This window comes from Trachemys scripta, chromosome 2, assembly GCF_013100865.1.
Source record: "Trachemys scripta elegans isolate TJP31775 chromosome 2, CAS_Tse_1.0, whole genome shotgun sequence".
Taxonomy (NCBI): domain Eukaryota; kingdom Metazoa; phylum Chordata; order Testudines; family Emydidae; genus Trachemys; species Trachemys scripta.
In genome coordinates, this window is record NC_048299.1 from 282,280,635 (window position 1) to 282,306,114 (window position 25,480).

Sequence of the window (25,480 nt, forward strand, 5' to 3'; positions counted from 1 at the left end):
CCTTTGGGGATTGTCTTCCATGGAAGTACTATTGTGGTTACATATGGTAACATTACACCCTAAATGTAGGGCCCTATTTTCCCAAGAGGGTTCATTTGCTGCAGGAGACCAGAGGGTTGTATTTTTTGGACCCTCTGTAACAAACCACATAGCTGGGTAACTGTGTTTTCCACTATCATTAATCATGGCAGCACCCAGGGAGTACCATGCAATATTTTCTTGATAAAAATGATATGCTCCACTGGGTTGGGATTCCCCCCAGGACTGGCCTTAGCAAGAGCGGGGCCCAATTCCTGGGGGCGGGGCTTGCCAGCAGCAAGCCCCGCCCCCAGGAATCGGGCCCCGCTCGGGCTGGGGTCGCGGGGTTTGGGGCCGGGCCGGAGCCGCTGGGGCCGGGCCGGAGCCGCTGGGGCCGGGGCCCGAGCCAGAGCCTCCGGGGCCTGAGGGGCTCGGGCTGGGGCCGCTCGGGCCAGGGGTGCTCGGCCGGGGCCGGAGCCGTGGGGCCTGAGCCGGGCCGGGGGTGCTCGGTCGGCACCGCTCGGCTGGGGATGCGGCCAGAGCTGCCAGGGCCTGAGGTGTTGGGGCCGGGGCCTGAGGTGTTGGGGCCCGAGCCGGGGCCGGGGGTGCTCGGCCGGTGCCGGAGCCGTGGGGCCGTGCTGGGAGTGCTCGGCCGGAACTGGGGCCACTGCCCCGGGGCCCGAGCCAGAGCCGCCGGGGCCTGAGGTGTTGGGGCCGGGGCCTGAGGTGTTGGGGCTGGGACCGGGCTGGCGCCCCGGGGCCCGAGCCGGGGCCGGGGGTGCTCGGCCGGGGCCGGAGCCGTGGGGCCGTGCTGGGAGTGCTCGGCCGGAACTGGGGCCACTGCCCCAGGGCCCGAGCCGGGCCGGAGCCAGAGCCGCTCGGCCGGGGCCCGGGCCGGGGCCGAAGCCAGAGCCGCTTGGCCGGGGTCGGAGCCGCTTGGGCCGGGGCCAGTGGGGCTGGGCCGGCGTGCTCGGCCGGGGCCGGTGCCCCGGAGCCCGTGCTGGGCTGGAGCCAGAGCCGCCGGGGCCGCTTGGCCAGGGCCGGACTGGGCCGCGCCCCCCCTCCCACTTACCTGTTGCTGCCGCCGCCTGCCCCTTTTCAGACTTCCCGCGAACATCTGATTCGCGGGAAGCAGGGGAGGGGGAGGAACAGGGGGTGGAGCATTGAGGAGAGGAGGGGAGGGGGAAGTGAGCTGGGGGCGGAGTGGACAGCTGCGGGGCCCTCTTAGGCGCGGGGCCCAATTCGGCTGAATCGGCTTAAAGCCGGCCCTGCTCCTTTCTCATGGTGAGTAGGCCACTCTGCAAGTAGTCTAGGTGAGGAGTCTTTGGAACATGGTCCCTGATATCTCTGCAGTGATCCAAGGAACACAGCAATTGCTGCAGCCCTGTAGCCCATCTAGTCCAGAATTCAGTCTCTGACCCTGGCCAGTACCAGCTGCAAGAAACTCCCTACTGGACAATGATGGAATCAGCTGGCTATAGAGAGAGCCTCTTGCCTCGCCCAATCTAACACATTGTCTGTGTTCCCAGTCTCCTGTTTTGAATGTTGCGTAGCTCTTAGTCTCAGCGGTTCCTTGTTATGAGCTGTCCAGGCTATGAGTATCTTTCATGATAGATTTCAGAGCAGTAGCCGTGTTAGTCCGATGAAGTGGGTTTTAGCCCACGAAAGCTTATGCTCAAATAAATTTGTTAGTCTCTAAGGTGTCACAAGTACTCCTCGTTCTTTTTTCGTGATAGAGGCTTGCCTTCTGTCAGTAGTTTTCTATAGACGCGCATGTGCACCATCTTCCTTAGCTGATCATTTTGAGCATAGGGTATGTCTACACTGCCTACGTTATGGCGCGGCCGCAGCAGTGCTGCCGTGTAGGTGATTTAAAAAAACAAACACTCTGAACGAGTGGTGGTAGCTTTATCACCGGGAGCTGTGACACCCGGCGATAAAGCTCTGTCTGTACTGGTGCTTTTCAGCGCTACAACTTTTGTCGCTCGGGTTTTTTTTTTTCCACACCCCTGAATGACAAAAGTTTTAGCACTGAAAGTGGCAGTGTAGACACAGCTATAGTGACAAAAACCTGCATCTTACCTACTGCCCATTCAGCTTTCAATGGGTCATACTCCTGACCAGCCTCAAGGGGGTCCCTGAATGGCTGATTGCCTCTGCAAGGCTTGCTTCCTGCCCCAGTTCCAGCATACTTCCTCCCTCCTATCCTCCATGGCACTGGTCACAGGAATTGTTTGTGTGGGGGCAGTGAATGTGGTCTCTCACTTGGGCTCCCAAATGGTTGGGCTGAGCCATGGCCTCAAGTGAGGGGGTTTGAATGGAAACTTCATACAGCCTTAGCCCTGCTGCTTAGAGTAGACACGCTATGGCCCAGCACCTAGTGCTTTTGGTGCTGTAGCTTATTTCTTTGGTACCCCTGCAGAGCCACGCAGGGTCCTAAGGGAACAGGGAATAGTTCTCCAAAGCTCTGGAGAGCAAGGTACAGTTACCAGCTCAGTGCCCAGGCTGGCTCCCTCCCTCCCTCCCTCCTGAGTGAGTGAGTGAGTGGCCCTGTCTTGCAGTAGCTGAAACCTGTCCATGGCCTTCCCAGAGCTAAGACAGTGATCCTGCTCAGTTGGAACATGGTGTGAGCAGGCGCCCTTTGGTATGAGGGGGCCCTAATCTCTGGGACCCAGACACCTCCCAGAGAATGGAGAATGTGTATGAAATAGAGCATTGGTCCCAGAGACAGGGTGCCACCCTGAGAGGGGAAGGTGTATAAAATGTAGCAAGAGACTGATCAGGCGGCTGGGTCCTGACTAACAATGGGAGGTCTTGAGAAATTAGATAAATATTTCTGGGATCAGCTGAAAGCTGGGATGACAAGCCAGGATTTGTTACTGTTCCTCTTTTATAATGGGCGGCTCAGACCCCTACAACGTATGTAGATTACAGCTGACATGGACTCTACAAGTCTCAGTCTGTTCTACCATAGTCCCTGAGAGCACTCTCTCTGCATCACATGAGAAGATGAAACCCAGGGCGTGGATCTCCCCACAATCCTGAGTGGAGACTGATGTAGAAAAACATTGAGCTTCTCAGCAATATCCTTATTCTCCTTAACTGCTTCCTCCTGCCTGCGGTGCCCAGCATCCCCTTGAATCTGCTTGTGGGCTTCCTGTTCCAGACAGACTGATAGCCTCTTGCTAATCTCTCTCCTTGCATCCATGTCACCTGCCATTCTGTATGCTCCTTTCTGTTGACATACATGGGCTGGCTTTCCATGTCTATGTGGTATCTATTGGCGATTTCATTAATGGAGGCATCTTACGCATTCGTATTCCTGTGATTTTGCTGTGTGCCCGCAAAACAAGCGAAGGCGCTCCCTGCCCCGAAGAGCTTCCAGCCTGCATAGAGGGGAGGGGGGTGATAAGGGGCTGTAGGATAATGGGGTTGGGCCCTGGGCACACTTAATGACTCCATTAACTTCCCTACACCTCTTCTGGATCTCCAGTGAGTCTGTTAAGCAGCTGGTCCCTACGGCTTCTTGCTCGCTCCCTACATGGATTGTGCCAGATAATTCTAGCTCCACCCCCATGGCTGCTCAGTCTCGCATTGCATTGCTTGTCTCCCTCGGGGCAGCTGCAGCTTTGAGGGGTGGTGCCTGCAGGAAGGGGCCTGGGCAGAAGGAAGCTGTCCGCTGCTGGCAGTTGTGTAGGGCTGGGATAAGTAGGTCGGATGAGATCCCCTGTGGAGCTGTTGCTGCTTTCTCCTTCCAGCCTTTCTTCCGGCTCCTGAACCTACGCAAGCTGGGCCTGAGTGACAATGAGATTCAGAGACTTCCCCCCGAGGTGGCCAACTTCATGCAGCTGGTGGAGCTAGACATCTCTCGCAATGGTAAGGCTGACCAGGCAGGGAACATGGGGGTCCTTGTCAGGAGCCCAGTACCAGGCTCTTCCAGCACCCCAGTGCTCCATGGGCCACCCAGTGTCACCAGGACATCAGTGCCTGTGCCCGAAGGAGGATGTGCCCTTCAGGAGCCTCCTAGAGGGAACTCTGCTGGGAGCTGCTTTTGTGCCATGGAGTCTCCATGTCTCCATTCTCCCACTGTGTGACGGGCTCTCACTGGGGCCTCCCTTGTCCCCACAAATTCAGATGGGAAATAAGGTGTACGTTTTTAATAGTGATAGTAATTAACCACTGGAACAATTGACCAAGGGTTGTGGTGGATTTTCCATCACTGCTAATTTTTAAACAAAGACTGAATGTTTTTCTAAACGCTTTGCTCTAGGGAGTAGTTTGGGGAAGTTCTGTGGTCTGTGCTATACAGGAGGTCAGACTAGATGATCATAGTGGTCCCTTCTGGCCTTGAAATCTATGCATCCATGTGATGGGCTTTTGCCCTACACCCTTATTCCCACGTGACTGGATCTTACTGTGGTCTTTTTTCCCTCTTTGCTTCAGACATTCCAGAAATCCCTGAAAGCATCAAATTCTGCAAATCCCTGGAGATTGCTGACTTCAGTGGGAATCCCCTATCCAGGTAGGGAGGGTCAGAGGAGGGGCAGGCAGTCTCCTCTCCTGGCTGAACTCGGTGCATGGGGTGAGGAAGGGGGAAGCACCCTATTCTCTCCAGCTTGTCTTGCCCAGCAGCTCATATTGGACCTTCTCTAGAAGTAAAATAGAGGCAAAGCCTGTGACACCCCCCTCCCCTCCCCTGATTCACTTGCTGTCCTGGCACCTTGGCTCACATTGCACGGGGGGACCCTTTGAAGCCCTGCAGTCCTCTCCCCTTTGTTGAGACTGCAACCAGGGGGAATGTTTACCCTTTGTTTAGTGGTGCTGCTGGTGTTTGTGATGTGGCCACTTGTCTCTGGGAACTGGTTTGAGAACCCTGCCTCAACAGGACAGGCAGGAATGACTGCGTCACTGCAGGACTTGGGAGAAGGGTTCATGTTTCTTTGTCAGCCCCTAGGTGCTCTGCTGGCCCCCAGAACCTTTCTGTGGCTCTGCTCTGAGCTCCCTCCCTTTTGTCAGCATCTCTCTGCTAATACAGTTCCTGGAGCTGAGCACATGGTCTCAGGGAGTCTACACGGAACCTTATGGAGAGGGACTCTCCCCCTTCCTGTCCCATCCTGATGCCTTTGTAGCCCTTACTCCTGTGTCCTTTTGGGACTCCTCTCCCATAGGCGCCAACTTTCCCCAGTGCCGGTGGGTGCTCGTGCCCCCATTCCAACCCCTTCCCCAAAGTCTCCGCCCCCTCCCTGCCCCATTGGACCCTTTCCCCAAATCCCTGCCCCAGCCCCGCCTCTTCCCCAAGCGCGCCACGTTCCCCCTCCTCCCAGACGCACGAAACAGCTGTTTCGCGGCACAAGCCCTGGGAGCTAGGGGGAAAAAGCAGGCAGGCAGCACGCTCAGGGGAGGAGGCAGAGGGGAGCGGGAAGCTGCCGGTGGATGCTGAGTACCCACTAATTTTTCCAAGTGGGTGCTCCAGCCCCGTCGGCGCCCATGTCCTCTCCCCTCCGCTACAGAGTCCGAGGTGTCCACTTTCCACTCGGTGACATTATGCCCCAACCTCCATTACAGTCCTTGGAGATGGAGACTCCCTTTTCTCCTGCCCTACCCAATTTGTACTTTGTGGGCACCAAAGCCTCTGCAGACTGTGTGTCCCTTTAAATCCGAGTTAGCTCTCTGCTGCCTCCTTGTGGTGCTGGAATGTGAGCATAGGATTTGCCAGACAGGATCAGAACTGCCTCCAATGTGTATGATTCCTCCATAATGCATCTGGGCAGTAGGTATTGTCCTTTGTTTGGAATGGGTAGGGCCGCAGTGAGTTCCTCTCCCTATGTAAAGGTTTGCAGGGATAGGGATTAGCTTTTCAGGGATGAGGCAGAGGGGACTTGGAGTTGTTTGTTCACAACTGTAATGGTGCTGGTTTTGTCACTTCCTGTCAGGGATGGTCTATATAATGCTTAGTCTTGCCATGAGTACAGGGGACTGGACTAGACGACCTACCAAGGTCCCTTCCAGGCCTACGAGTCTGTTTCCTCCGTAGGCTTCCTGAGGGCTTCACCCAGCTGCGGAGCCTGGGCCACCTGGCCCTGAATGATGTATCCCTGCAGAGCCTCCCCAGTGATATCGGGAAGTGAGTGCACTTATGCTTCTTGCTAGTTGTGTGGGGAGTGCAGGGGAGGGGTGGGCAGGAGGAGAGCACCCCCACCATCGTGGAAGGTGCCTGCACCATGGGGGAAAAGATCTATTTATCTGAACTCCTTGTGGCCCTAGAAACATTAATGAACTTATCCCCCACACAGTCCAGCAGCTGAGTTAGGATCATTGTTCCCGTACCCCAGATGGCAACTGCGGCCCAAGAGGGGAAAGGACTTGCCCACAGGGAGTCTCTGCTGGAGGCAGGGATTGAACCCAGGCCTCCTGAGTCCCACAAGACTATCTTCCTCTCTAGCGCACATCCACCCCTTGCTCCCCTGAAAGTAGCTGCAGTCAGTTCAGTGAGACTCTCAGCATGATGAGCTCGGAGTGCTTAGGCAGAACCCTCAGGGCCCTCTCAGAGGGGGCATGAGCTTCCTTCCCCCAGGGCAGGGCATCACCTTGTGTGGGGGGTTTGATCTCTGGGATGCCAGCTGCTCCATAGGCTGATGCCATCTCTCTCCTGTCCTCTGGACTGGGAACAGCAACCTCCATGGTGTTTTGATAGTATGTCTCCATCAGCTCTGATAATTTTAGGACATCTTTATTTCAACCCCAGCCCACCTCTGCTACTGGTGTACACCATGCAGCCATGTATACGAAGGACTGCCCTGAGGGAGGGTCTGAACATCCAAGTTTGTCCCTGAAGGGGCCCCCCCCCCCCCACTCCCAGTGACTCTGGCTTCCTCACTCCCTTTTCTCTTGCAGTTTGGCAAATCTGGTGACTCTGGAGCTGCGTGAGAACCTGCTCAAGTCCCTCCCCACGTGAGTGTCCTGTCGGGTGACTGTGGGACCTTCCTGGCTGCTCGCCTAGGGGAGCCCCAGGGTCTGACCATCTGCAGTGCAGAGTTCAGCACCCTGGCTACGGGGCCTGCAGGGCTTCGAATGAACAAGCTCTCTTTCGCTGAATTATTGGGGGTGGTATGAGGAGAAGGGGTTTGTTCAAGGCATAAAGGTAGGGAGGGACATTTGGAATCTATTTAGCTGAGCTCATGGTCACACTGGAGGAGGCAGTGGAATTGGGGGGCTGCTGCTCTGAGGTCCCTGGTGGAATTGCTGAGAACTTCCCTCATTTGTGGGTTAGAGTTAGCAGAAGGTGGTTTTGGAGGGCAAGGGATGATGGTGTTTATGGGGATGTAGGTGAGGATTTGCAGCGTATGGTAAAGTAGAGCAAGGGAACTGGGGAATGTGGCGAATTTGTTCCCTTTTTCTTTCAGAGGGGTAGCCGTGTTAGTCTGTATCAGCAAAAACAACAAGGAGTATTTGTGGCACCTTAGAGATTAACACATTATGCCCAAATAAATGTGTTAGTCTCTAAGGTGCCACAAGTACTCCTCATTGTTTTCCCCTTTTTCTGGCCCCTTTGCTTTTTTACATGCCTGTCCTGGTCCAGCAGCTCTCATGGGCGTGTGGGTGTTGGGCTTCAGTAGAATACTGGCCTTCTCAGGCAGGTGCGGGGTAAGAAGCCAGCCTTAAAGGAGAGAAGTTGAGTCACCAAGAGTTGCTGTAAGGATTTGGAGGAGCGGGTGGGTTGTGACTTCCCTGCAAACAGTAAATTGCTTCATCAGAGGAGGAGATGGAGCACAGGTGCTGGCTGATATGGCTGAATGTAGACCTCCTGTCAGGAACCCTGCTGCTGACTCTTGTCCCTAATCCATGGTAGCTCAACCTCAGCTCGGTATCTGCCTGCCAGTCAATCCAAATGCCCACCCTCATGTATCCCTCCATTCTTTTTCAAGTATATGTTTGTGTGAATCCCACTGTGGGAGTGAGTGTGTGCTGCATCCCTGTGAGATGAGTCTTTTGAGTAGCAAGGCCTGTAGGGCTGCGTATGTGTCCTGTGCCTCCTGTTCTCCTCTGTGAAAGGATGAGGGGCATCAGCCACAACTCTCCCTCGGTTCCTTCTTACTGCCTGGGGGAGCAAGTGTCTGAATCACTGTTCTCCTGATCTTCAAACTAGTCTTTTTCAGGACTGGCTTGGTGAAGGAAATCCTTGCTTTCTTTAATTGGGATGTTCTATTAAAGAAGAAAGGGACCTACCTGTAATGCGGGGCAAGGGGCTTTGTGCCAGCATGACAGACTCTAATCCCTCAGGGTTCAAAACCTGCCCATCCTATGTCAGACTCATCCCCCATCTCATTGATGGACACAGCTGTTGCCTCTTCTGTCTGGGGCAGAGCTATATCCTGGGCAGGTGCTCGGTGCTCTGGTACTTTTCCTGCAGGACCTGCAAAGCCAGGGATACACTTCCTATGCAACAGTGCAGGTCACTTCAGACCCAGAGGAAATGACAACCACCAGAGTGGAGCAGAGCGTTGGCCAGCACTTCTCAGGCAGGCCCCATGCCCTGGAATCGGCAGCAAAAGAGCCAGTGAAGAGGATACTGTCAACACTGGCACTTCCACCTTCAACACTGATGCCCTTGGTGCCAACAGCTTCAACGATAGAGTTGGCATCTGTGTCCAAGTCACAGAAGGGTGCTGCCAGGAGAGAATACCCCACGGAGCATAAATGCAGCTTCATACTATATGTGGGGTCATCCCACAAGGAGCGTGAAACATCACTCCTCCAAGGACGGAGCTTCTAAATCCTCTGCTGAAGTGGGAACAGCAGACGATTGCAATGTAGGGGCCCACGACTGAACCAATGATGGGCCTGAGATGGGTCCTGGCAAAGGCCCCGATGTCCCCTCCTGTTCAGTGTCTGCACTGAACCTGATGCAGAGGTCACCCCACCGTGCAGCCACACTGGTCAAAGAGGGTTACTTCTCTTAGCCCATTTCAGTTTACTCTTCTCCCCACTGTTAAGCAGGGGTGCCTTTTCTTTGGCTGTAGAGAGTAAGCCTAAGGACACTACTGGAGGTCCTCTGCCAGGAACTCCGCTGCAAGTGAGGCAGGAGTGGCAGTGAGCCAGGCAACCCAGACAAGGCCACAGAGGGTCCTCTGGCACCTTTAAGACTAACAGAAGTATTGGAGCATAAGCTTTCATGGGTGAATGCCCACTTCATCAGATGCAAGTATCCCTATGGCAAGTCACCTTGGCCTCACTGGGGACTGTCATCGCATGTATCCTGGAGGAGACCCCTTCTCACACTTCCAGGGAGATGAGATCTCACTGTCAGGGAGCGATGTTGGCCAGACCTCTAACACCAGAGCCTGCTATCAGCAGCCATGAGCTAGAGATAGCAGAAGTTTAACACCAGTGACTCCCATCTCTGCCCAAGGAGTTGTCTTCATCGTGTGATGAGGCAGTGACACCAGCTACTACCCTGGTGGCTGGTCACTTCAAAGCCTTCTAGAATCTCTTGACCCACATAGCTGAGACTCTGAACATCAAAACAACAGTCTTACATGAGAAGTCCCACAAGCTGTTTGATATTCTCAGCTTGACTCCTTTGACTAGAATTGCCCTCCCCATCTGTACGGGCATACTGGAACCAGCTAAGGGACTTCGCAAGCCCTGGCCCCTCTCCCCTCCTCCTTTAAATAGGCGAAGAAAAAATACCAGGTGCCCCCAAAGGGCTTTGAACATTTTTACACCCACCCAGACCTGGGATCCTTAGTCGTGTCTGCAGTCCAGGGGAAATCCACGTCTGTGGAAGGCACTCTAAAGCACAAAGACCCAAAGAAGTTAGACTTGTTTGGGAGCAAAGCATACTCCTCACTTATGCTCCAGGTGGTGAACTACCAGGCCTTGTTCGCAAAAAATACAACTGCCTCACGTTGGAGAGGGTTGCTCCCGTCCTGTCAAAGATCTCCCTGTCCTCCTGCAGGGGAGTTAAAAGGCCAGAGGGTCAATCAGATGTCACTGGAGCAGCCATGACACATCTGACACAGCCATGCTGTTAGTGGCCACAGCTGTCACGCTGTTGTGGCTGTTAGTGTCCAAGATACCCAAAAAGATGGAAGTCACCTTCGAGGGCTTTCCCTTTGAGGAGAATGGAGCTCTGTGGTTCCTGAAAGACTCAGGGCTACATTAAGGTCCTTAAGGATTTGCACTCTGGGTCCCTACCAGAAACCCTGTAAGAATCAGCTCCAGGGAAGTCAAAGGACATCATACTCTCAGGGCTGGCAACGTGCATACCCACCTTGGAAAAGATTTTGACATCCTAGGAGATGGCTGTCCTCTGGATCCGCCACCCACCCCACACCATCAGAGGCAGCAGGTTTGATGGGAGTGCTGAGAGCCACGCTGGAGGTGATCCAAAGCCTTCTTGCTGCCTTCCGAAGCTGTCTTGCCCCTGATATTTTCCATACCTTACACGCTACTTACCCATTCCCCATCCTTCTTCAGGGATGAGAACCTATTATTAAAAGAAGTGGCCTTGTTGTTTTGTCTAGGAGCCTCAGTACCACAGGGGAAGAGGCTTCTACTCCTGATATTTCCTTATCCCAAAGAAAAAGGGGGTCTTTGTCCTGTCCTAGGTCTGAGAAGACTGGACAGGTACACTCGCCATCTCAGATTCAGGATGGTAGTGATTGCCTCCATCGTTCCATCTCTGCAGGCTCAGAGCTGGCTCGTGTCTCTCTGCTTATAGGATGTGTATGTCCACATAGTCATCACCTGGCCCACAGGAGGTACCCAAGGCTTACAGTGGGGCCAAATCACGACCACAGCAAGGTTCTGCCTTTTGGACTCTCCACAGCACCATGAGTCTTCACAAAGTACCTAGCAGTGGTAGCGGAACACCTGAGAAGACAAGACATCCATGTCTACCCTTTCCTGGATGACTGGCTAATCAGAGGTAGGTCCCAGCAGGAGACTGCAACAGGCCTACCTTACATTCTATCCATGTTTGCCCAGCTGGGGCGTCCAGTGAGCTATGAAAAAGTCTTTTATCCATTGTGGACGATAGAACTCATAGGAGCTGGGATCAACTGCAGATCAGAGATGGTATAGCTGCCTGAAAAGATCAAACCCTGCTATGATTATATGGACTTGTCTTTGGCTGTTAGGCCAGCATATACATACGTGACGCTGCTTGCCAGACTTCACTCAAGGCCCCTCCAGCCCTGGATCAGGTCTGTCTACTCCCTGGAAGAGGGTTACCATTCTTATCCCTGTTCCCAGCAAAGATTTTAATCATGGTTGCCTCAGGGATAGGCCAGGGAGCCCAGCTGGACCACCTGCAAATGCAAGTGATCTGGTCCCTGGAAGACATGGAACTCACAAGGGCCTGGAACGCAGAGCTGTCAGGCTGGTCTACATGGCATTCCTACCTGTCTTCCAAAACTCCATAGTACAGATCCTGACAGACAGCACCTCTGTGAGGCATTACTTAAACAAGCAAGAAGGCACCGATTCATTGCCCCCATGCCTGGAGGCCATCAAATGCTGGGTATGGTGCCACTAACATAAGATAACCCCCATGGCTCTTTACCTCCTGGGAGTCAGCAATGTCCTGGTGGACTTCTTGAGCAGACAATCTGTGACCAGTCATGAGTGGAGAGCTCCATTAGAGAGTCGATACTGCATTGTTGGGGGGTTCCTGTGAGAGACCTGTTGTTCACCAAGGACAACACAAAGTATCAGAACTTTTTTTTTTTACCCATAGAGGGCATGAGCCCAGGATCAATACCAAGCACCTTCCTTTGGCAGTGGAACCCAGGGCTTCTTTTTTATGCCTTCTTCTGGTTCCCCTGATCCTTGGGGTGACTTCCAAAATCAAAAGGGAAAAGGCCACGATTGTTCTCATAACTCCATGCTGGCCCAGGCATTTTTGCTGCAGGTGTCCAGTTAGCTGCCAGTCTAGCTTCCAGGCTACTCATACCTGATCTCGCAGCACCATGGTGAGATAATCCATCCTGACCTGTATCTGATGGCCTGGATGTTAGATGGTTAAGTAGTACAGATAAGGTCTTCTTTAGACACATCCAGGGGATCCTAATACAGAGGAGGAAGACATCCACCAGAAGGACGTCGTCCTCAAAATGAGAGATTCTTGGGTTATGTGCTCAACAGGGATGTGGGTTTTGATACTGCTGATGCTCGACAGCTTGCTGCATCTGGAACCCTCCATTAAGGTCCACTGCTCAGCAATCGTGGTTTGTCATCTTTACAATTGTGCTCCATTTTCTCTTTTCTAATGACCTTGAGGAACTTTGATACCCTGTTCTGTACTTGCCCATGGGACAAGAACCTGTTCCTACCTGGGACCTGGCCCTTGTCCTTTTGAGATCCTTGAGGGGAGACCCCATGACTGTCTGTTCCAGCTGGGACGAGCCTCCCAGCCCAGGTACACAGACTTGCGCTGTGGGGCTCAAGCTAGTGCGTAAAATTAGCTGCTCTGGTGGAGACTTTGGTTAGCCCCCCATGCTCCGCAGACAGGTCAGAGTGGGCCTGAGGGCGGGTGGCTAGCCAGAATCGCCGCCTGAGCTACAGCAGCCACAGAGCTATTTTTAGCCTGCTAGCATGAGCCTGTCTACCCGAGCTGGGAGGCTCGCTGCCATGCGACACCCTTTGAGCCCCTTTCAGAATTCTCCTTAGTTCATCTCCTTCTCAAGATGGCCTTCCTAGTCACTATCACTTCAGCCAGGAGAGTGTGCATGCTTCAAACGCTTGTGGCTGACCCTCTCTACATAGTCTATCATAGGGACAAAGTGCTGCTGAGACCTCACCCTGGGTGGTCTCACAATTCTAGCTGACTCACTTAACCTGCCTGCTTTCTTCCTGAGACACCACTCTTAATCAGCAGCCAAATTGCATGTGCCGGGCATTTTCAGAGCCTTACGTTACTACAGAACCTGAATGGTTTGGTTTTCTGTCTCCCCATTTATTCCTGGTTGTAGCCAACCATTCCAAGGGCCAGGCCATCTCATCACAAAGGATAGCTAAGCACCAACTGACAGGTACGCCTCTTCCACTGAATGTTAACGCTAACTGCACCAGAGCTCTGCCTGCTTCAGGAATGTGCCAGGTTCTGAGATTGCAAGGCAGTAATGTGTAATCCACTGATTTTTGTCAAGCATTATGTATTGGAGTTAGCTGCCAGAGCAGATGCCAAATTCAGGAGAGCAGAACTGGAGTCCGTTTGTTTGCAGCTGATGCGTCTCATTCCACTGTTTGAAAGGGGTGCGTCTTGCCAGTCACCTACAGTGGGATTGCACTGACATGCTTGAAGAGAGAATGGTTACTCTGCAGTAAGTGTGGTTCTCTGAGATGTTCTCATTGGTGTGGAACCCCCAACGGACCCTTCACCCCTGCTTTCAGAGTCCTCCGCTAACACAGGATTCAAACTGGGAGGAGTCTTAAGGAGGGTCATGGCTGCTTTATGCCCTCGCCTGGGAACATGAGGAGGTGCAGAGCCCATGTGTGGGCAGCCTTGATAGATGCTGCTATTCCAAAGATTCCGGTCTCATACGCATGAGGTGCATGAGATCCACGCTGACTGCAGCATCTCGAAGAACCATGGTCAGTTACTGTAGGAGAACCATTCTTCCCCTGTTGTTTTGATATTTTTGCAGCCTGCCCTTTCGACCAGTGATCTCTTGGCTTCACCATGTACATGCAACCAGATTCTTAAGTTGGTTTGGGGGGCAGAGCAGCTGTCTGCACAGGAGTCTCCTTCGTCAGATGGTGAAAACTGAGCTAGTGAAACCCATCTGAAGAGAATAAAAGGGCAGAAGAACTGCTGAGGGCTGGGTGGAAGGAGGCTGTGCAGATGTAAAGGAAGGAAGATCTCTGATCTGAAGGGGTGTGATAGTGACCCATGTTTTGAGAATCAGAGGATGGGATGGGGATGTAGGGCCAGGAGTCAATGCAGATGAACCTAGGACGAGTCCCCAGGGATGCAGGCACTACTCAGCTCCTGCTTTCACCCAGCCCTAGGAACTTGCCCCCAAGGTTGCTGCCAAGACCTGGCTCCCAGGCAGGCTTCTCACAAGACCATATCCAGTGAACACCTTGTCTGCTGTCATCCCTTTGCCTCTTTTTCTGCAGCTCAGTGCCCAGGGTGCTCTCACATCCTCTGCAGGGACAGTGGGGCTCCCCGTCTTGAGGGCAGGGAACTAGAAGTGCTTGCTCACTCCTCTTTCCTGTAACTCAGCTCCTGCAGCCCCTGGAGTGTGTGTCATTTTTCCCTTGAGCTTTTCCCAGTTATCGCCATCGTCCTGTTCTCAGGGCTTCACCATGGCATAACAGACTAGCAGCAGGCCTGGGCTGTGGAACTCACCTGCTCAGATGTCCCTGCTCAAAGCAGGTCTGCTTGAGTTTGAGGAGGAAACGCCAGCAACTCGTCTTCCCTGGGGCTCCCGACGTCACGGAGCCCAGAGCAGACAGGACCTTGTTGGCTTCGGCCGCTCTGATAGGAGGTGGGGCAGAGCCCCAACTCGCCTGAGCCCCTTGGCTTGGAGGCACCATGGAAAGAGCTATCTAGACTGACTCTGGTCTCCTGGTGCAGGGGAGATTCACAGTGACATTGACTGGGGAGCTGGGGTCCCTGGTGCTAATCTCTCTCTCTTTCTCCCTCCCCTCAATGGTCTGCAGTTCGCTCTCATTCCTCGTCAAGTTAGAGCAGTTGGATCTTGGTGGCAATGACCTGGAAGTGCTGGTAGGTGAAGCGGATGGGAGGCAGGAGGTGGGAGGGGAGGAGGTGGGTGGTGGTTGGGACAGTGCCCCGGTCCCCTTTGGGGATGGATGGACAGGATCTGAAATCACAAGGAGCAGCTGGTGACTCCAGTGTGTCTGTTGCAGCCCAGTAGCTGTTCCCAGCATTCTGTTCTCTTGCTGTGTTAGCGCTGAGTGGTGTTTTCCTCCATCCTGTTGCACATCTTGCTTCCCCCTCACATCCCATCCCCATTTCTCTGGGGGACTCTCCCCTGCTCTCTAGCTGCCAGAGGATTTATGCCTCTCCAGTTCTGTCGCTTGCCTTTGCTACCTCTGACCTTTGCGTCCCCATCCCAACCACTCCTTGTCATTTGCTTCAGCCCTGCTGGGCTGGCTTGCTGCCCTTCCCCTTTCTGGTTTGGCTTTGCCATTAGAGCGAGACCCCAGCAACTTCCCATGGTATTCCCCGGGGGGTATATATACCCAATCTTAGTATGGCGGCCCTGAGGGCTGCAGACACTGAAACCTCCATCTAGGCCCTTCTACCCTGTGAATGCTGGAGACCAACACAGAGTGCCTGGGGGAAACCTGGGCTCAGCTGCTCTTGTGTATTTGCAGCCTTTGACTGAGCAGGAATCCAGGTGTGTTCTGTAGTTTCCACAGCTGCAGAGACATGTGCCACAGAGTGCTGCTCCAGAACTGGCTTTCCAAGAACTTAACCTCTTGTTGGTGAAGAAAACCTCCTAAAGCGGGAGCCATGTGAGGTGGTGCAGCTCTTTCTGCCAGAACCTGCAGATGATCTGCAAGAATAGTTCTGAGGCATGAACCGCTTCTCAGTGGAGTGTTAACTCCAAAACCTAACTATTATTCTCAAAATGTCAGTGCTGTTCATTCGTTCCACTGCTGATCATTTTAGCAGCAACATCCAGCTAATGTGTATATCCCTGTGGCTGGCTGGTGGTGCATAATGTTGGTGTAGCAGGGTGGTTGGTTAATATCAAGTTATCTCTGCCCATTCCCACAAGGAGGAAGGAGAAGGGAGATTTATTCCTTCTGAGGCGAAAGCCTCTGAAGCCCTCACTCACCTCTCACCCGTCTGTGGACCAAACAATCTCAATTGTCCCCTTCTAGCCTGCTCCTGGGGAACTTTTGCAGCCAGCATGGCTAATCTAGAAACCCGTAGCATGTGTCAGCTGAGATCCCCCCCAATACCTGATCTTCCATGTCACAGTACCCTGGCTTACTTGCTTCCCCAGCGGTCTGCCGTGAATGGCCTTGAGAAGGCGGCAGAGCTGCAGCATCTGTCATAGCTGGATTGTGGTGATTTGGGAATAGCCGGTCCTCTCCTGTGGGAAGGGGCTAACACTCTGCTTCCTTGTTCTGTCGCAGCCAGACACTCTGGGAGCACTACCGAACCTGCGGGAGCTCTGGCTAGACCGAAACCAGCTCTCGGCCCTGCCTCCGGTGAGTACCTGTTCCATGGGTGTTGCCTCACTGCTGTGCTCCCTACTCCATCACTCCCTTGAGCCAGGTGGTGTCTCCTCTCCCCTCCCAGGAGCTGGGGAATCTTCGGCGCTTGGTCTGTCTGGATGTGTCTGAGAACAAGCTGGAGCAGCTGCCCAATGAGATCAGCGGGCTGGTGGCACTGACAGACCTACTGCTGTCGCAGAACCTGTTGGAATGCATACCTGCTGGGATTGGTAAGTGCGCTGGAGCAAGGGCCATCGTGTTTGCGTGAGTGCAGTATTACCTCTTGGGGAAGGGAGGTAGCCCTGGATGGGAGAGTATGGGCCAGGAGCAGGGACCATGTGACCCCGTGGATGGTAGCAGTGAGCTAAGCCCTGCTGGGAGGGTACGGCATGGATGATTTGGCTGAGTAGTGTGGGCAGGGCCCATATCACTCTCTGGTGCAGCTCATGTTTGTCTCTCCCTGTGCTCAGGTCAGCTGAAACAGCTCTCCATCCTAAAAGTGGATCAAAATCGGCTGGCTGAGGTGACAGAGTCGATTGGGGACTGTGAGAATCTCTCGGAGCTCATCCTGACAGAGAATGTGCTGACAGTATGTGTTCTGGCAGTCACGCCAGTCCTTATTGTGTTGCTTAGCTCAACCCCTGACTGCTCCGTGCCAGTCTGTCATCTCCTTGGGCTCTGCCCACAGGCTGCAGCTCTGGGAGTTTCAGCCAGCACCACAAAGGGCTCAGGGCCCTTGACCTCAACCATGGGCCATAGTCTTCAGTAAGCTGCACCTGCTGTGCTGCCCTCTGGTGATGCGAAACCACAATCCATCCTCGGGAGACCCCTGGATGAAGCTGATGTCATCTCATGAGTTGGCTGAAGAATCCCCTGGGCTCAGCCGAATTCTTCTAGCTCAGTGTCCTGGCTCGGCCAGGGCCAGGACCAGATGACTGCCCTCAACTAGGAAGGAGTTAATATGCATTGTTTTTTCCCCCCTATCCAGTGTAACAGTAGATGGGAGCTCCCCCCACAGCCACTGCTCCTGCCCTGCTCCCCACAGTGCCCCATGATGGGAGAGGCAGCGATTGTGGCTGTGATTCAGAGGGAGGTGGTAATTTTCACCAGCAGTTATGAGTTGCTGAGGGATGTAGGTGTTGCTTTTCCTCCCCCTGCCATGAGGTGACAGAGAGCTAAACCTCTTGGCTAGCCAGGATGGGCAGGCATGCAAAACCATGCTTTGAAGTGTCCCTAGCTTCTGTTTGCCAGAAGCTGGGATTGGATAACAGGGGATGGATCACTTGATGGTTACCTGTTCTGTTCATTCCCTCTGAAGCTCCTGCCATTGGCCAATGTGTGAAGACAGGGTACTGGGCTAGATGGACCATTGGTCTGACCCAGTGTAGCCGTTCTTGTGTTCTTTCCCCTTTATTTTGCTTTGGGGTTGCGAGTCCCACTGTAGTGAAGCCTTTGGCATCATGGCTTCTGTGCTGTCTCTCCATCTCCCACCCAGGCCTTGCCAAAATCCCTGGGGAAGCTGACAAAGCTGACCAATTTGAATGTGGACCGGAACCGGCTGACAGCACTTCCCTCTGAGATTGGGGGCTGTGCCAGTCTGAATGTGCTGTCCCTGCGTGACAACCGCCTGGCGCTTCTGCCTCCTGAACTTGCCAACACCACGGAGCTGCATGTGCTGGATGTGGCAGGGAACAGGTGAGTGGACACGGGTAGCCCAGACTTCAGGCATGCCCATCGTAGAAGCCACATGGGAAGGAGGAGAACAGAGTGCAGGTGGGCCCTGATGTGCTCTGGAGGGACACGGAATATGGTGTCTCATGTGGAAGACCACAGAAGAGTTCAGAGGGGGTCTGGGCTGGGTGCTGTTCCTGTTCCCCACCCTCAGGAAGACCAGGGCTTTAAAAAGCCCACTCCTAAGTGACCAGAGGGGCTAGCGAACAGGAACGGCTAGCGGGAGTTTTGCGAAGGAGTTTGGGGGGGCTAGATACACTTAACATTCTTTAAACTTAAAGCCAAACCCCCCCTCCCCACCCTCGATTAAAAACAAAAGAACAAAGGAACGAGCTTCAGGAGTGAAAAGAGAATGCAGGCAGAAGTCTAGCAACACAGTGGGGGCTACCCAGTTTATTGCACCCAATGCAGCATGTATGATTACCTGCCCTATGGGCGGGTGGCGTAGGTGTGCGTTCAGTGCAAGGAGCTCCCAGCCCTCAGAGACCACGTACAGGTTTGGAGACCAGAGTGGCTGAGCTGGAGGAGCTAAGGGAGACAGAGAGGTACATAGATGAGACTTTCTGGGACACAGTAGAACGTCCCACCCCCAGTCTGACAGCCTCTGTGCTGTTGAGGAGGATGACAGTCTCAGGGAAGAACATCCAACTGGAGCACAGGGAAATGATCTCATAGTTGGGACTCTCCTTCCAGATGATGTTCTGTTATCCTCTCGCACTGAGGATACCTCTCCAGAGGAGGGAACTCCAGTTATTAGGAAGAGACGGGTATTAGCAATGGGCGATTCGATCATTAGAAACATAGATAGCTGGGTTTGCGATGATTGGGAGAACCGCATGGTGACTTGCCTGCCTGGTGCGAAGGTTGCGGATCTCTTGAGACATCTAGACAGACTTATGTGTAGTGCTGGGGAGGAGCCAGTGGTCGTGGTACATGTAGGTACCAATGACAAAGGGAAGGATAGGAGGGGTCCTGGAGGCCAAATTTAGGCTGCTAGGTAAGAGATTGAAGTCCAGGATCTCCATGGTAGCATTTTCTGAAATGCTTTCAGTTCCATGTGCAGGGCCAGTTAGACAGGCAGAACTGCAGAGTCTCAATGCATGGATGAGATGATGATGTAGGGAAGAGGGGTTTAGATTTATTAGGAACTGGGGAAACTTGTGGGAAAAGGGAGCCTATACAGAAAGCATAGGCTCCACCTAAACCAAAATGGAACCAGATTGCTGTCACTTAACATTAAAAAAGTCATTGAGCAGTTTTTAAACTAAGGGCTTGGGGAGAGCCAAGAGGTGTGGAGCAGTATGTGGTTCAGACAGAGACATCCCTTAGGGGAGGATCTATTAATGGAGATTCTCTATGTCCTAGTAAGGAGGAGAGGATGGAAGATGATAAAATACAAGTAGGATCTGATGAGAAACAGTCAAATGAAAAAAAGTCCCATTCAATTACATCATGTAATGTCAGACATCTAAAAAGTGACAAGTTTTTTAAGTGCTTATATACCAATGCTAGAAGTCTAAATAATAAGATGGGTGAACTAGAGTGCCTCATATTAAATGAGGAAGGCATCACAGAAACTTGGTGGAATGAGGATAATCAATGGGACACAGTAATACCAGGGTACAAAATATATCAGAAGGACGGAACAGGTCGTACTGGTGGAGGAGTGGCATTATATGTGAAAGGAAGTGTAGAATCAAATGAAGTACAAATCTTAAATGAACCAAACTGTACCATAGAATCTCTATGAATAGTAATTCCATGTTCTAATAATCAGAATAAGCAGTAGGGGTATATTACTAACCACCTGACTGGAATGGTGATAGTGACTGTGAAATGCTCAGGGAGATTAGAGAGGCTATTAAAATAAAAAAAAACTCAATAATAATGGGGGATTTCAACTATCCCCCCTATTGACTGGGTACATGTTGCCTCAGGATGGGATGCAGAGATAAGGTTTCTTGACCCCTTAAATGACTGCTTCTTGGAGCAGCTGGTCCTGGAACCCACAAGAGGAGAGGCAATTCTTGATTTAGTCCCAAGTGGAGCATAGGATCTGGTCCAAGAGGTGAATATAAGCTGGACCACTTGGTAATAGTGACCATAATATAATTAAATTTAACATCCCTGCGGCAGGGAAAACACCACAGCAGTCCAACACTGTAGCATTGAATTTCAGAAAGGGGGACTACACAAAAATGAGGAAATTAGTGTGACAGAAATTAAAAGGTACAGCACCAAAAATGAAATCCCTGCAACTGCATGGAAACTTTTTAAAGACACCATAATAGAGGCTCAATTTAAATGTATCCCCCAAATTAAAAAACATAGTAAGAGCACCAAAAAAGAGCCCCCATGGCTAAACAGCAAAGTAAAAGAAGCGGTGAGGGGCAAAAAGGCATCCTTTAAAAAGTGGACGTTAAATTCTAGTGAGGAACATAAAAGGAGCATAAACACTGGCAAATGAAGTGTAAAAATACAATTAGGAAGGCCAAAAAAAGAATTTGAGGAACAGCTAGCCAAAGACTCAAAAAGTAACAGCAAAATTTTTAAGTACATCAGAAGCAGGAAGCCTGCTAAACAACCAGTGGAGCCACTGGACAATCAAGGTGCTAAAGGAGCACTCAAGGACGATAAGACCATTGTGGAGAAACTAAATGAATTCTTTGCATTGGTCTTCAAGGCTGAGGATGTGAGGGAGATTCCCAAATCCTAGCCATTCTTTTTAGGTGACAAAGCTGAGGAACTGTCCCAGATTGAGGTGTCATTAAAGGAGATTGTGGAACAAATTGATAAACTAAACAGTAATAAGTCACCAGGACCAGATGGGATTCACCCAAGAGTTCTAAAGGAACTCAAATGTGAAATTACAAAACTACTAATTGTATTCTGTAACCCATCATTTAAATCGGCTTCTGTACCAAATACCTGGAGGATAGCTACTGTGATGCCAATTTTTAAAAAGGACTCCAGAGGCGATCCTGGCAATTACAGGCCGGTAAGCCTGACTTCAGTATGGGGGAAACTGGTTGAAACTATAGTAAAGAACAAAATTGTCAGACACACAGATGAACATAATTTGTTGGGGAAGAGTCAACATAGTTTTTTGTAAAGGGAAATCATGCCTCACCAGTCTACTAGAATTCTTGAGGGGGTCAACAAGCACGTGGACAAGGGCGATCCAGTGGATATAATGTATTTAGATTTTCAGAAAGCCTTTGACAAGGTCCCTCACCAAAGGCTCTTAAGCAAAGAAAGCTGTCATGGGATAAGAGGGAAGGTTCTCTCATGGATTGCTAACTGGTTAAAAGATAGGAAACAAAGGGTAGAAAAACCGGTCAGTTTTCAGAATGGAGAGAGGTAAAAGTGGTGTCCCCAAAGGGTCTGTACTGGGCCCAGTCCTAGTCAACATATTCATAAATGATCTGGAAAAAGGGGTGAACAGTGAGGTGGCAAAATTTGTAGATGATACAAAACTACTCAAGATAGATAAGTCCCAGGCAGACTGTGAAGAGCTACAAAAGGATTTCTCAAAACTGGGTGTCTGGGCAGCAGAATGGCAGATGAAATTCAGTGTTGATAAATGCAAAGTAATGCACATTGGAAAACATAATCCCAACTATACATATAAAATGATGGGTCTAAATTAGCTGTTACACTCAGGAAAGAGATCTTGGAGTCATTGTGGATAATTCTCTGAAAACATCCACCTAATGTGCAGCGGCAGTCAAAAAAGCGAACAGAATGTTGGGAATCATTAGGAAAGGGATAGATAATAAGACAGAAAATATCAGATTGCCTCTATATAGATCCATGGTACGCCCACATCTTGAATACTGCATGCAGATGTGGTCACCCCATCTCAAAAAAGATATATTGGAATTGGAAAAGGTTCAGAAAAGGGCAACAAAAATGATTAGGGGTATGGAATGGCTTCCCTATGAGGAGAGATTAATAAGATTGGGACTTTTCAGCTTGGAAAAGAGATGACTAAGGGGGGATATGATTGAGGTCTACAGAATCATGACTGGTGTGGAGAAAGTAAATAAGGAAGTGTTATTTACTCCTCATAATACAAGAACTCGGGGTCACCAAATGAAATTAATAGGCAGCAGGTTTAAAACAAAAGGAAGCATTTCTTCACACAACGCATAGTCAACCTGTGGAACTCTTTACCAGAGGATATTGTGAAGGCCAAGACTATAACAGGGTTCAAAAAAGAACTAGATAAATTCATGGAGGATAGGTCCATCAATGGCTATTAGCCATGAAGGGCAGGGATGGTGTCCCTAGCCTCTGTTTGCCAGAAGCTGGGAATGAGGGACAGAGGAATGGATCACTTGATGATTACCTGTTCTATTCATTCCCTCCGGGGCACCTGGCATTGGCCACTGTCAGCAGACAGGATACTAGGCTAGATGGACCCTTGGTCTGACCCAGTATGACCGATCTTATATTCTAAAGCCCTACTCCCTGACTGACTCAGGAGCCACCTGGCTCCAGTTCTTGAAGAGGTGGGACAAGAACGCTGATTTCTTGTCCCCTCCTGTCCAGCTCTAGCTTCCACTGTTTTTCAGCCCTTGTATCTACAGAAGTTTGCAACTACTTAAGCTGTCAGCACTCGTGGAGTGCAATGTGCCCCTGTTAAAGGACAGCACAAGGCACTTAGTCTCACTAGGCCCAGGAGTGTGTCTGCTTGGCTGGCCACTCTTACAGATGCCAGTCTCTGTGAGTGTGGGGGCCCCTTTCTCTCCAGATTGGCACAGTATCCGGAGTTGCTGCCTGCGCAGGCAGGTTCTCAGCCAGATCTCACTTCCCTGTGCAGTAGTTCACTGGCTTGTGGGCATTGCTGTTCGGAGCCTATGGGCAGAGGGACTTCTCTACTTCTACTTGATGATCTGCTTTTTATGCACCCAAGGATGGCAGTAGCGCTTTTAGCCACAGCATTGCACTGAGAGCTCATGTTGGGGAAATTATCTATGGTGACCTCTGAATCCTTTTCTGAGTCACTGCTTTCCAAGACAGTCACCCATCCCGTAGGTATAACCTGCATTCTTGACTCTCAGCAGCATTACCTGGGGTTTGGCTTAGTTAAAATGTGTTTGGTAAGACTATGACCATTTAACCAAGTGATTCAGTATTTTTCAATTCACCTTATACAAGTACTGTGATGCAATCTCTTTATTGTGAAAGTGCAACTCACAAATGTAGAATTTTTTTGTGACGTAACTGCATTCAAAAACAAAACAATGTAAAATTTTAGAACCTACAAATCCACTCAGTCCTACTTCTTGTTCAGCCAGTCGCTAAGACAAACAAGTTTATTTACGGGAGATAATGCTGCCCACTTCTTATTTACCATGTCACCAGAAAGTGAGAACAGGCGTTTGCATGGCACTTTTGTAGCTGGCATTGCAGGGTATTTACGTGCCAGATATGCATAACATTCGTATGTCCCTTCATGCTTTGACCACCATTCCAGAGGACATGCTTCCATGCTGATGACGCTCATTTAAAAAAAATGCGTTAATTAAATTTGTGACTGAACTCCTTGGGGAAGAATTGTATGTCTCCTGCTCTGTTTAACCCGCATTCTGCCATATATTTCATGTTATAGCAGTCTCAGATGATGACCCAGCATGTTGTTCATTTTAAGAACACTTTCACTGCAGATTTGACAAAACACAAAGAAGGTACCAGTGTGAGATTTCTAAAGATAGCTACAGCACTCGATCCAAGATTTAAGGATCTGAAGTGCCTTTCAAAATCTGAGAGGGATGAGGTGTGGAACATGCTTTCGGAAGTCTTAGAAAAGCAACACTCCAATGTGAAAACTACAGAACTCAAACCACCAAAAAAGAAAGTCAACTTTCTGCTGGTGCCATCTGACTCATGATGAAAATGAACATGCATCAGTCTGCACTGTTTTGGATTGTTATCGAGCAGAACCCATTATCAGCAGGGCCGCATGTCCTCTGGAAGGGTGGTTGAAGCATGAAGGGGCATATGAATCCATGCCATGAGAACGCTTGTTCTCACTTTCAGGTGACGTAAACAAGAAGCAGGCAGCATTAGCTCCTGCAAATGTAAACAAACTTTTTTGTGTGATTGGCTGAAAAAGAAGTAGGACTGAGTTGACTTATAGGCTCTAAAGTTTAACATTGTTTTATTTTTGAATGCAGTTATTTTTTGCACATAATTGTACATTTGTAAGTTAAACTTTCATTATAAAGAGATTGCACTATTGTACTTGTATTAGGTGAATTGCAAAATACTATTTCTTTTGTTTTTTACAGTGCAAATGTTTAATTAAAAATAAAGTGAGCACTGTACACTTTGTATTCTGTGGTGATTGAAATCAATATATTTGAAAATGTGGAAAACATCCAAAAATATTTAAATAAATGGTATTTTATTATTGTTTAACAGCGCAATTAATCACAATTAATTTTTTTAATTGCTTGATAGCCCTAAAATTTTTTTTGTTTCATCACCACTTCCACATCTCTTTTTAACCAGGATGGCTTCTTGCCATCTATAACTTTTTTTGTGTCTGTAAAATAGTGGTTTTTAGGGCATGGAATAGCATGTCCTTGCACAATTCACAGTTTTTGTTACGTTCCCAGTCAGCCAATAGTTCATAGATTCTAGGACTGGAAGAGACCTCGAGAGGTCATCGAGTCCAGTCCCCTGCCCGCATGGCAGGACCAAATACTGTCTAGACCATCCCTGATAGACATTTATCTAACCTACTCTTCAATATCTCCAGAGATGGAGATTCCACAACCTCCCTAGGCAATTTATTCCAGTGTTTAACCACCCTGACAGTTGGAATTTTTTCCTAATGTCCAACCTAGTCCTCCCTTGCTGCAGTTTAAGCCCATTGCTTCTTGTTCTATCCTTAAAGGCTAAAGTGAACAAGTTTTCTCCCTCCTCCTTATGACACCCTTTCAGATACCTGAAAACTGCTTTCAGGTCCCCTCTGTCTTCTCTTTTACAAACTAAACAAACCCAATTCTTTCAGCCTTCCTTCATAGGTCATGTTCTCAAGACCTTTAATCATTCTTGTTGCTCTTCTCTGGACCCTTTCCAATTTCTCCACATCTTGCTTGAAATGCGGTGCCCAGAACTGGACACAATACTCCAGTTGAGGCCTAACCAGAGCAGAATAGAGCGGAAGAATGACTTCTTGTGTCTTGCTCACAACACACCTGTTAATACATCCCAGAATCATGTTTGCTTTTTTTGCAACAGCATCACACTGACTCATATTTAGCTTGTGGTCCACTATAACCCCTAGATCCCTTTCTGCCGTACTCCTTCCTAGACAGTCTCTTCCCATTCTGTATGTGTGAAACTGATTTTTTTTTTTCCCCCCTAAGTGGAGCACTTTGCATTTGTTTTTGTTAAACTTCATCCTGTTTAACTCAGACCATTTCTCCAATTTGTCCAGATCATTTTGAATTATCACCCTGTCCTCCAAAGCAGTTGCAATCCCTCCCAGTTTGGTATCATCCGCAAACTTAATAAG

The 25,480-nt window shown here is 50.5% G+C and overlaps 1 protein-coding gene across 1 annotated transcript in view; it reads left to right on the forward strand.

Annotated features, from left to right (window-relative positions):
• The window catches only part of SCRIB (scribble planar cell polarity protein), a gene marked incomplete in the record, with an annotated part of 213,321 nt that overhangs the window by 31,488 nt on the left and 156,353 nt on the right, over nt 1–25,480 (forward strand). The window contains 9 exon segments of the mRNA XM_034763808.1: nt 3,777–3,894; nt 4,462–4,540; nt 6,053–6,142; nt 6,913–6,969; nt 14,689–14,752; nt 16,138–16,212; nt 16,304–16,448; nt 16,689–16,807; nt 17,714–17,913. Of these exon segments, the coding sequence (XP_034619699.1) occupies nt 3,777–3,894; nt 4,462–4,540; nt 6,053–6,142; nt 6,913–6,969; nt 14,689–14,752; nt 16,138–16,212; nt 16,304–16,448; nt 16,689–16,807; nt 17,714–17,913 (947 nt within the window).